Source organism: Carettochelys insculpta, chromosome 20, assembly GCF_033958435.1.
Source record: "Carettochelys insculpta isolate YL-2023 chromosome 20, ASM3395843v1, whole genome shotgun sequence".
NCBI classification, from domain to species: domain Eukaryota; kingdom Metazoa; phylum Chordata; order Testudines; family Carettochelyidae; genus Carettochelys; species Carettochelys insculpta.
The window spans coordinates 14,541,423-14,553,883 of record NC_134156.1 but is presented as its reverse complement, the minus strand read 5'-3'; the positions used below and the strand labels follow the sequence as shown (position 1 = coordinate 14,553,883).

The 12,461-nt window shown below is 41.3% G+C and overlaps 1 protein-coding gene across 2 annotated transcripts in view; it reads right to left on the bottom strand.

Moving 5' to 3' along the window:
- STXBP4 (syntaxin binding protein 4) overlaps positions 1 to 12,461 on the bottom strand; it is a 278,419-nt gene that overhangs the window by 147,576 nt on the left and 118,382 nt on the right. For both annotated transcript variants that reach the window (XM_075014469.1, XM_075014468.1), the window contains 3 exons: positions 9,885 to 10,061; positions 3,776 to 3,892; positions 2,537 to 2,586 (listed from right to left, as the gene is read on the bottom strand). In XM_075014469.1, coding sequence (XP_074870570.1) covers positions 2,537 to 2,586; positions 3,776 to 3,892; positions 9,885 to 10,061 — 344 coding nt within the window. The remainder of the gene's footprint in view (positions 1 to 2,536; positions 2,587 to 3,775; positions 3,893 to 9,884; positions 10,062 to 12,461) is intronic.

Genomic DNA, 12,461 nt, shown 5'->3' with positions numbered 1-12,461 from the left:
TGTTAAAAGTGCTCCTGTCACCACTGGCAGGAAGAAAAGCAGGCCCACTTAACCGGAGAGTTATACATGCCAAGTGTGTGCAGCGTGGTCCATGAATCCTTCATGAAGTGAAGGACCTCATTGGTCTTTTTGGTAAAGAGATGTTGCCTGTCAAGGGGATGTCCTCCACTTTTTGTTGTAGCTCTTTGAGGACCCCCTGAAAACTGAAGCCAAGATGTACACTGCATGAATACAGCAGATGCTGTAACCCAGGCAGCCGTGTCCACAATGTCCACTGCAGACGGCATTGTACCGCCATACAGGCAATGGTGTGCCCTTCTTGAATGATGCTGACAAGGGCATGGTTTTGGTGTTCTGGTAGGGCTGGGAACAGCTCTTGCAGATTGGAGTAATCTTGGTGGCTGTAATCAGCCAACATGGCTGTATAATTGGCCACCCGCAGCAGGAGCATGCTGGGTCAGTACGCCTTATTTCCCATTATGTCCCATTGTTTACTGGCTTTGTCCTGGGGGCTACAGTGAAAAATCTGGTTTTGTTGTGAACAGCACCTACCACCAGCAAGTTAGGGAGTGCACGCGTGAACGAATGAAAACTCTGCATCCTTGGAGGCCACAAAGTACTTTTTATTGTCTCTTTTTTTTGCAGGAGAAATGGAGGCCAGTGTTTGCCAGGTGACATTGGCAGGGTCTATTATGGTTTCATCCACTGTCCGCACCACTCTGGAGAAGGAGAGGGGTTGCAACGTGAGAAGGAGCCAGTACTGATTAACAGGAACCTCATGCAAATCCTTTTCCTGGGCTTTGGCCACTCTCTGAAAAAGGTCCTGAAAAGTCCTGGCCCAGGTCCATGGGAGGAGGTGATATCAAAAGCACTGTGAGGTCAGGATGAGGAAGGGTGTAGTGCAGAGTCCTGTCCCCCTTCTGAAAAAAAGTCCTCGGTGTCTGAACGCTGAGATGGCCGGTACGGTGCTGAAGTTGGTGGCCATGGTGATGGGGGATGGTTGTGGACAGTGCCAAAACCCTGGATGGTGCCAACTAGGTGTAAGAACGGGGAGACCATGCTTGCCATAAGAACCACTGCAGTGCCTAGTTGTTGTGGTGGAAATAGTGGTGCAAGAACCACAGGGGAGGTGGAGGAGGATACGCCACAGTAGGCGGTATGTCCTGCAATGCACAGTGTGTTGGCCTTGAATGCTTGGAGGAGAACACATTTGGGCAGTCAGAAGCGCCTCTTCCCGGTGTGAGAAGTCTGGTGTCCAATGCATGCATTGACCCTGATCATTGAGACAGGCACGGGGAGGTAGTTGGCACCAGGGAAGACCGGTGTTGACAACCAGGTAGCACTGGGCCTGGCACCAAAGTCATCTTTCCCGACAAGTCCGTCCTTCTCCTTTTGGACCCAGGGCAGTGCTCTGGTGTGGAGGGTTCTGATGGGACAGTAGTGCAGCACTACTCTGGTGCCATGGATGACTGCACAGGAGTGAGGAGGTGTCACAGCCCTGGTTTTCCACAGTGCTGAAGATTGTAGCTGGTGCAGGCAGTGCGGCGACTTGGAGTGGTGCCATTTGCGCTCTAAGCCCAGTCCAAGCCCAGTGAAGAAGGCAAGATCATGGTGACAGAAGACTGTCCCGTGCCCTGGTGTCAATGCGGTCAAGGCTGGTGGAGCTGATGGTGCCAATGGCATCAGAGGTGCCAAATGCTTGAGGCTCAGTTCCGAAAAGTGCCCGTTTTGGCGGCTCTGATGAGGATGGTGCTGGCGAGGCCACCAAAGATTTCTCCACTGGCGTGGCCCATGACAACACCACTGAAGGCCAGGAGAGCACTGGGACAGGTCTGGCACAGGAGGAGTGCTGCCCGAGGCAGAGGGAGGCTTAGAGTACGTACCTTTGGGTTTTTGAAAGGAGTCTTCAGTGGGCGGTTGCTTGTGGATAGACTTTTTGTAGAGGTAGGTTTTAAGTCTATTGGTTTGCTCCTTTCGAGCCCAAGCAGGAGTAGCATATACAGGACTGAGTCTGATGACCCTCACCGAAGCACTTGATGCAGGAAACACGGCTGTCGGAGACCTGCATGGCTTCCCTGCAACTCTTGTACTACTTAAAACACAGGGAGACTGGCATGGTGGTGATGCAGCAACAAAAAAAATCTGAAATAAATACCTAACTTCTTTTTTTTTTGTTTGTTTGTTTTTGTTAAAACAGCGAAACAAAACTGAGAGAAAGGGAAACTATAGAAAACCACTAAGTAACACTAACTGTTGTTTGCAGAGAGAAGAAAGCTCCGTCCACAGCCTCAGACAGTACAGAAGGAACCGAGGCTGCACCGCATGCACACCAGATAATACAAGGAAGAGCTACTGTGTATGCCTGGGACGGGAAACGACAGCTATAGAAGAGTCTCCGAGCGTCAATACAAGAATGCACTGACACCCAGAGTGGAGCACCCACAGGGATACCACTCAAAGAAGAACATATATTACTATACTTCATAACATTTCAACACATTACAATGTCGATAAAATTAAGTTTAGGTTGTCCTACCTTAAAGATGATAAGGAGATGGAGTTGTCCGACAGTACTTCTTGCACAACCTGTTGGCAAACAATCAAAGAAATGAGTTTTACAATCGTGACATATTTTTGTTGCTTTGCTGTCTACTTATAGACCCCCTTCCTCCCTGGAAATTGTACACACACTTTGGTTTCCTTCAGCCATAGGAAATAAGATATGATCCCAGTTTTCCTATAATGGACCCTTATAATTTTCCATTTCATCAGTGCAAAGCACCTCATCCACACCTATGCAAATGTGAACAATATCCTGCAGGACACTTTTTCCTACAGACTTTATATTAGTTCCGTAACCATAGATTTTCTTGCAGAAAGGCTAATGTGTTAAACCAAATTTCGACTGGTAGCCCTTCATCTAAGCAATAGAAAATGAGAAATTTATCAGTCCCCATGGAAGTAAAATTGTGGAAGCATATATGGTATTTTGCTGAGATATAAAAGATAATACTTCAAATGATGCACTTTCCTCCATAAGAGATTATTTTATATAAGCCTGCAACTCCCTCCCCATTACAGACACTCAAAAACAAAGTCTGAGAGATTTTGTTAAATTGGCAGTCAGCACAGGAGGAAGGAGAGGTAACAATTTTAAGCTTCCAGAGAATTACAGTATGCAAAGCTGCCCTATTTTCAAAGCAAGGTACAACTCAGAAACACTGTATTTGGGAGGCAAACATGAATTGGCCATGATTTATTAATACACATGAATGTTGGGTGTATATACTCTGTAGAATCATGTTATAAATTTTCCTTCTAAGAGAAACAACAGTATGAGTAGACCATATCCTCAGCTACTACAAAGTGGCACAGCAACACAAACTAACAGGCTCAGGATAAAATGATGCAGAACAGGCTGAGCTGGATTAAGCATACTGCAAGCTACTATTCAGGTTAACATGTTTTCAACATAAACTGTTTACTAATGAATATCTGCCTCTTAATTTTTCAAATGGACGTTATTTTAACATTTCCAGATGAAGAAACTTAAGCTCTATATGCTAAGATCACAGGTTTTAATGTCCAAAGAAAGAATGCTTGCTACATGGAATTCTACCTGAGCCCCTATTTTAGCACGTTGTCTAAGCTGTGAATTTTTTCAAACTCCAGTTTTACACATTCATGCTTAATGTATTATAGCTGTCCCTCAGATATGAACACACACCTTTTCCCAAATAAAGTGCTTCTGGAGACAACAGTGAAAAAAAGTTACCTCAACAAACTGCAGCAGTCTTTCAGTGGCCACCTCAAAGGTTTTCCTAGCCAATTCTGATTTCCGCAGTTGGCAGTCAAGGACAGTAATTCTCTTACTTAAATCTTGAACGCTATCCTGGGGAAGAAATTCAGTGAACATCATCTAATTAATTTTAAATTTTAGATTTATTTATTCTATTTGTCATTTCTGTCCCTTTTTGAATGAAGAGAGAAGGTGCAATTTTAAGGAAACAGGGCAACAGGAGTAAATACTGTTTCATGAAAAGGATCCTGATGGCCATAAATTGCCTTAAAATGTTAATGAAGTTTAAAACAAATTCTGAATTTAAAACTAATTAAGAGCTACTGTATGTTTTAAAATGTTGTCCCTTCAATGCTTTCCTTGCTTCCCAAATTAGCATTCTTTCTGTCCTCCAGGTCCAAGTAACTGATAACCTATCTACATAAAAAATGAGTTCACAAGCAAACCAAGGTGTGAAAGTACCAGGCAGTGGCCTTCTGTGGATCAGCTTCCTGCTGATGGGCGTTACTAGTCAGAACACATTGAGGACTAACTTAAAGTGCTCAGGGTGCACCTGGACAGTTGGCTAATGCATGGCAAACACACACACCAGCTTGATGTGAATTAACTGTTCATGTAGACAAGCACCTGTCCTCTTTTCTGCAAAGCCTTTTAACTTTAGCTCTGATAGTGAAACAGTTGAATCAGAAGTTTTAGAATGCCTGATTCAGCTTTTCATTGGACATGCAGTTGGAAATCAGGCTCAATGCTTTCAACTAATAGTCACCACTTCTCTTTTTACAACTTTTTTTTTTCTTTTAAAATGGGCAACATCAGCCTGATTCTGGACTCCATAGGGGTCCACAGTGTTGATCTGATCCTGGTGGGAAGCCCAGTTTTGTATTCCTTTTCTGATAAATTGCTGGATCAAAATTATGTTAAATTGAATTAAACTGCTTTTTGTTTGGTATTTAACTACAGCATTAGGATCTCACCAAAGCAACTAATAACTCAAAGACCAATTGCAAATTACTGAATAAGCAGGAAAATGAACAAAAATAATGAGCGTCATAAATCTTTGCAGAAAAAAGGTTTGGTTGTTAGGTCACTAAACTAGGATGAGGGAGACTTACGTTCACCTTCCTGCCCCATCACAAACTTCCTGTGTGGCCTTTGGTAAGTCTCCTAGGCTACACTGCTGTTGCTGTTTCAGGATACACTGGGGGCTAACCATTGCACTCGAAATAGCAGCACTGTTTCAAGTGCGGTGTACTGCTTCCACTACCCCTTGTTGTGAAAAGGATAGTGAAAACTTTGACATAGCCACTTATTTCCAACTTCAGTGCCGTTTGCACAGCACCGAGTTTAAAATAAGGTAACCTGAAATAACTTATGTAATTTGTGCAATGCAAATTATGTAAGTTATTTCGAATTATGGCTACAGTGTAGCTGTAGCCCTAGTCTCTCTTCTGCCTTAGTTCCCCATCTGTAAAACGTAGCCAGATTTGAAGCAGCAGGCATTCTAGGTATTCACCTAAGCCAAGAAATCATGGCATTGGAAAGAGGAAATGAACAAAAAGTCTACTGTGTTTAGGTATTCTGATGACTGTATCTTGGTTTTAGAACATAAATGAGAATATACAAAACAGCTTATTTTGTAAAACCAACACCATCGTAGTTATCTGAGACCAGACAAGAGATCACTTATTATATCTCCTAAGAGATAGGGAGAAACTTACTGATTGTGTACATTTTATACTGCATGACTTATTAAAACAAAGAGCAGTCAAGTAGCACTTTAAAGACTAGCAAAATAGTTTATTAGGTGAGCTTTCATGGGACAGACCCACTTCTTCAGACCATAGCTAGACCAGAACAGACTCAATATTTAAGACACAGAGAACCAAAAACAGTAAGCAAGGAGGACAAATCAGAAAAAGATAATCAAGGTGAGCAAATCAGAGAGTGGAGGGGTGGGGGGGAAGGTCAAGAATTAGACTGAGCCAAGTATGCAGACGAGCCCCTATAGTGACTCAGAAAGTTCCCATCACGATTTAAACCATGTGTTAATGTGCCGAATTTGAATATAAAAGCCAGCAAATTCGGCACATTAACACATGGTTTAAATCGTGATGGGAACTTTCTGAGTCACTATAGGGGCTCGTCTGCATACTTGGCTCAGTCTAATTCTTGACCTTCCCCCCCACCCCTCCACTCTCTGATTTGCTCACCTTGATTATCTTTTTCTGATTTGTCCTCCTTGCTTACTGTTTTTGGTTCTCTGTGTCTTAAATATTGAGTCTGTTCTGGTCTAGCTATGGTCTGAAGAAGTGGGTCTGTCCCATGAAAGCTCACCTAATAAACTATTTTGCTAGTCTTTAAAGTGCTACTTGACTGCTTTTTTTTTTGATAGTGTATAGACTAGCACTGCTTCCTCTCTGTTACTATTCATGAATTATTAAGTGTGATCTAATGAGGTTCTGCTTCATGAAATTTAAAACTAATCATCCCAAAGAAGGATGGGTCAAGGCCTTGGACACAATGAAACCACTCAGACTTCTCTATATATACAAGAGTAACCCATTGTACAGTAGGGCCGTGTCTACACTAGACCCAAACTTCAAAATGGCCATGTAAATAGCCATTTCAAAGTTTACTAATGAAGCACTGAAATACATATTCAGCGCCTCATTAGCATGCGGGTGGCCACAACACTTCGAAATTGACGCGGCTCACCGCCGCATGGCTCGTCCCAACAGGGCTCCTTTTTGAAAGAACCCCACCTACTTTGAAGGCCCTTTATTCCCATCTGCTCATAGGAATAAGGGGACTTCGAAGTAGGCGGGGTCCTTTCAAAAAGGAGCCTTGTTGGGACGAGCTACGCGGCGGCGAGCCGTGTCAATTTCGAAGTGCCATGGCCTCCCGCATGCTAAAGAGGCGCTGAATATGTATTTCAGCGCTTCATTAGTAAACTTCGAAATGGCCATGTAAATGGCCATTTCGAAGTTTGGGGCTAGTGTAGACATAGCCTATGTGTTACGTGTCCCTCTTTGTGCCCGATCCACAGGAGATAAGAGGTGGGTACAGCCCCATCAAAACAGACTGGCTCCTCAGTTCTACAGCATTCAATTTCTGGTGGTGTTGGACAAGATGAGGGCCTCCTGTCTACATGGGCACATTTGTTTACTTGGGCTGTGGATTATGGAGCAAAGTGCCTCCCAGTTAAAGAGAGAGAAAATGCCACTTTCTACAAAGACATACATTGAAATTATTGTAGGTGCACTTGTTTCAAAGCCACCACCTGACTACAACCTACTATAAGATTTGCCACTATCAAAAAGTGCTCTGTTACTCTTAAGTACATCTTTATTTAAAGAGCACACGTGCTCAGAGAGTTCTGTGTGGCAGAATCCCCAGTTCTCTGTATATCAGAAAGTCTGCATGATTAGAAAGTTTCCTTTCTGTAATGTATATCTCACTGTTCATTATGGAAAAGGAGATGCTAAGCTTCCCTAGGGAGGGTATTATTAAAAACAGTCAACTGCTGCTGCTTTACGAAGTACAATTTTGTTTTCCTGACTTACAGTTGTTACCAAAAGTCAAAGCGGAGCAAACTCTTCTTCATGTACTGTACCTAAATGAACAAGGTTAACTGATCAATGTCTCTTGCTTACATTACTGGTTGCATAAATTAAATTTAAAAGAGTACTTTGAAGTATGCTACTCAAGAGGCCTTATTCTCTACTGCCTTATTGCTTGTACAACCGCTTACACAAAGTGGGACTAAAAGGCTACCAAACTAGAACAGTAATATTTTATGCCAATTTTTTTTTTAATCTATCACATTTATAACAGTAATGCCAAAGAACCAACTAGGAATGGAGCCCCTGCCCTGAGGAGTCTCCAACATTGCATGGGTGCATGGTTTTAATTTTGCATCTATTCTTGTCAATGGGAGTGTTACCATTGAACAAGACTGGTGGAGGCCCAAACTCAGATTTCTGAAAGCACTGAAGACCAGATTTTCAAGCATTCAGCATTCAGATCTGGGAGCAGATTTTCAAGAGAGTTTATCACCCAGCATGTATCAGTGTGCTGAGCACACATGAAAAAAATCTGGACACTCATTAGCCGTGTCTACACGTGCACGCTACTTCGAAGTAGCGGCACTAACTTCGAAATAGTGCCCGTCACGGATACACGTGTCGGGCGCTATTTCGAAGTTAACATCGACGTTAGGCGGCGAGACGTTGAAGCCGCTAACCCCATGAGGGGATAGGAATAGCACCCTACTTCGACGTTCAACGTCGAAGTAGGGACCGTGTAGTTGTTGTGCGTCCCGCAACATCGAAATTGCGGGGTCCGCCATGGCGGCCATCAGCTGAGGGGTTGAGAGACGCTCTCTCTCCAGCCCCTGCAGGGCTCTATGGTCATCGTGTGCAGCAGCCCTTAGCCCAGGGCTTCTGGCTGCTGCTGCCGTAGCTGGGGATCCATGCTGCATGCACAGGGTCTGCAACCAGTTGTCGGCTCTGTGGATCTTGTGTTGTTTAGTGCAACTGTGTCTGGGAGGGGCCCTTTAAGGGAGCGGCTTGCTGTTGAGTCCGCCCTGTGACCCTGTCTGCAGCTGTGCCTGGCACCCTTATTTCGATGTGTGCTACTTTGGCGTGTAGACGTTCCCTCGCAGAGCCTATTTCGATGTGGTGCTGCGCAACGTCGAAGTTGAACATCGACGTTGCCAGCCCTGGAGGATGTGTAGACGTTATTCATCGAAATAGTCTATTTCGATGTCGCTACATCGAAATAAGCTACTTCGAAGTAGGCTTCACGTATAGACGTAGCCATTTAGCGTTAAAATAGGACCTGCATTTTTTTTGAAAATGTAGCCCTATCGGACTGCATAAACAGTGTGCAATGCAGTGAAGTATGAAGTATTAAGTCCATGCCCTTTGTTAATTCTTTTAACACAGTTTTTACTTTTTAATATTGAACTAATTTTCACACTAAAAAGGGCCACATTTCAGCAGGCTACCTTATTATAAATTATGGTGTATATTCATTCTTCATGGGCAAATTAGGTAACTATATAAACAAACGCCAATTCTTAGTACTACTAGTTTTTAATCTGTATTTTGTAAGGGATAGTGGACCTATACATGGACCAGGAAATGATCCCTTCTGTGCTAGATTCTGTATATACACAGAATAAAGAGAGTTTACAATCTAAATACAAGACAAGAGACAACAGATAGATATAAGACAACCACAGGAGTATATAAAGAAGCAATGGACATTATATGTCATCTTAAAAATGGATTCCCAGTAACAGAGATTAATTAAAAATTGCCCCAAACTGTTTTATTTCTAAATTGGGCTTTAAAAATGAACGTTTGAGAATAACAGGCAGACTAAGTGGGAAGCTCATTTTTACAACCTTTTTCATTAAAAACAAAATTAGATTTAGACCACACTAATGTTGCTAGTGTCTTTCAATTAATTAACCAGAGTAAATTTAAATTTATTTAAGAATAGTCCTGAATTTTACATATATTATTATTCACACATCACTGAGAAACAGGCTAGAAATACTAACCACCTGCCAAGTGTAAACAAATGCACTTACTGAAGATACATCTGCACTGATTTAAAATGGAAGCCAGGCAAAAGCTGAACCTAACATGTGAATTTGCTGGAATCTAACAGATCTTTTAATCTTTCTACAATTCCTTGAAAGCTCTAATCAACCACAAAAATGATTTGTCTTTGCCTCAATTTTTATATGACATAGATGAGGAAATTATAAAAGAGAACAGAAAATGCAAATATTCAGTTGCCTTATACATAAATGCTTGAGATGTACCATACTGACCAATGAACCTATGACCCAAATAAGCTTCCGCCTCTTGTTTTTCCAGCCTAAAGGTATCTAGATAAAGGAAGGCTCACAGCCTTCACATTGCCCCCTTCACTACACATCATTCCAGTTATTGAATAATACAAGACAAACAGTGACCTACTTTAGAAGAACAGATGAAAAGAAAATGAAAACAGGATACATGACAACAGCAAGGAAACCATGGTAACTATGAGAGATGACTGTTCCGCTTACTTTATTTTGGCCAGAATGATCAGTGAGCTGAGCCTTCAGCTCTGTAATTTCAGCCTCTAATAGGCAGATTATTTCTTCATAATCCATCTCCATTCCACGAGCCTGCTTCTGTGCAGCTTCTGCAAGATGAATCCTACTTCGCAGGGCTCTTGCCTCTTCCACTGCTGCCTTGGCTTCCTATAAATTACAAAGTGAAAAATTCTCTGATTTAGGTAAAATACTGCTTTTGACATAGGAATTACATTTGGGACTGATGATTAGAGAGTATCATTTTTTCTTAAATTTGTGATGTGAAAAGAAGGGGGAAAGGTTTTTTCAAAAGAAAAAAATCAGCTATAATGTAAGTTAGCCCTTTACTTAACATTTAAATGAACAGTATTCAACAAAATAAATAATGTTCATATTCTACAGCAAATGAGACCCACAAAATCTAGAGAAATCACAACCACCAAACTATGTTCTTAGCTCTGGTACATTGGTATAAACGATTTAATACCAGCCTGACATTGATAATGAAGCACATTATATCCACAACAGTTGACAGTCTCCAATTAAACAGAGGTATTTGGCATTCTTTGTATTGCCTGACCCCAGTGAATCATTCTATCGTTTCCATAGTATTTATATCTACGAATTATTAACCTTACTGTCCTGGACAAATTAAATTCCTTTTCAAGACTACTGCTTTTTGTATTTTCAGGTTCTCTTGCATGACACTCTTTACTCCTGTATTATTCAAGGAGAACTTTCTCTATAGGAACCATAGAAAAAAGAAGAAAGTAGATACAGGCTTAGTAGGGAGGAAATTATGGTATTTTTCAAATAAAAACCATTTAAGAACTTTTTAAAATCAAGGTAGATAAATTATTCCCTGCTTGCACATGCAGCTGTGAAAGACTACAACAGTTACAAAACTTAAACACAGAGAATTTGGAAATCCTCAGCTAAGTTTGTCACTGAATATTAATTCACATTCACATCTGTTAATTTGTAAAATGAGTATTGTTAAACTAAGGGCCTGATCCTGGTAAATCTCTACTCATTCAAGTAGTTTGAGTGAGACTACTTATGTAATAACATGATTAACTGCTTGCAAGACTATGCCCCAATTTACAAATGATATCTTAATGGGGCCCCTAAGAATTTAAACCTGCTGTTCCTCTTACAGTGGTGGAATCACCAGTTATACTGAAGTCAATGGAGTTACATAAACATAAAAAGCAGCATCAGTGAGAAAAGAATCAGACACTATGTCTATCTTTCTGGCTGAAGCCAGGAACAAACTTGATCAGCTAACAACCAAAGATGCCATTCAAAGTCAAAGGTCTCTCAGAGCCAGATCCAACTCCCACACAGCAGAATGGAATGGCCTGGATAACACCCGTCAGTCACCTATTCACAATCAAGTTGAAAGAGTCACAGCTTTTGTGACGTAAACAAAATTGAAATGTCCAGAGTGATATTTTGAGGTTTCCAATGAAGCAATTCTTTTAAATCTCCCTTATGGAATTAGGATTAACTCTGATTGTCTGACATGCACATCACAGGGTAGTAGCCACAGACAGTCTGCTACTGAATCAAACTGTCAAATGCAATGAACACTGTCGGATAAAAACTTCATGCCATTGTGGGTTGCTCCTAATTAAACTCAAGTTTTTTGTATAGCATATGTAGGTGAAATAAGCAGTTCTGTGACTCATATTCAGAAATAAAGTTACTTAGCTACATTCATTAACTCTAATTTAAAAATGAAACAGCTTCACAAAAATACAGATGTAACAAAGGGGATAAATCAGAGAGAGTAAAGAAACTGTAAATCCGTATCTAGTTTTGCGGCTAAAGCTGATAAAAAATAAATCAAAATACATTATTTTCTCCTTTCTTCATTAGCAATACTCTCAATTTCTGCAGCAACATTTGTCTGAAAAAAAGCTACAGAAACAGTAGTTAAGCTTCCTAATGCCCTTTTATTGTTATTAGATCCAACAGATGAGGAAATGGAATGTCAGAAGAAGCAAATGGGTTGTCCAGCATTTGGCATTTGTCAAAAGTTCCCACAGCACATTTTGCAAGAAAAGGTGTGTAAACCTCATGGTAATGACAGATTTCCATCAATAAATTTCCATGACTTCTCAAGTGGATTTAATACTCTCTTTCACTCTCAGTCCTAAACTGTTATGCTGTATTTCCAGACCCTATTTATCAGCTACTATCCTGTGGTGAATAAATGGATTACAAAATATTTATACAATATTTCAGCTCTATTTCTGCTACAGGAGACATTGATTTCTATGAGAATATTAATCTGAGAATCAGTTTGCAAAGGGTTTGTGGAAGAAATTCTCATTGAAAGTCAAAAAGAGCTGGAATCTAATTTCCCAGGAAATCCTTAAAAAACTCTTCCTTGTAGTGGGGCAGCTGCCTCAATCTGACAAGGGAGGAATTAAAACCCAGTTGCATGGAGACTGTGCAAACCCTTCCACTTGCAGAAAGGCTGATAGGGAGCCAGCCAAACAGAGGCTTACTGGGGCAGCTCTCATATAGGGAGATGCTCAGCAGAGCAGAGGGCAGCTGAGT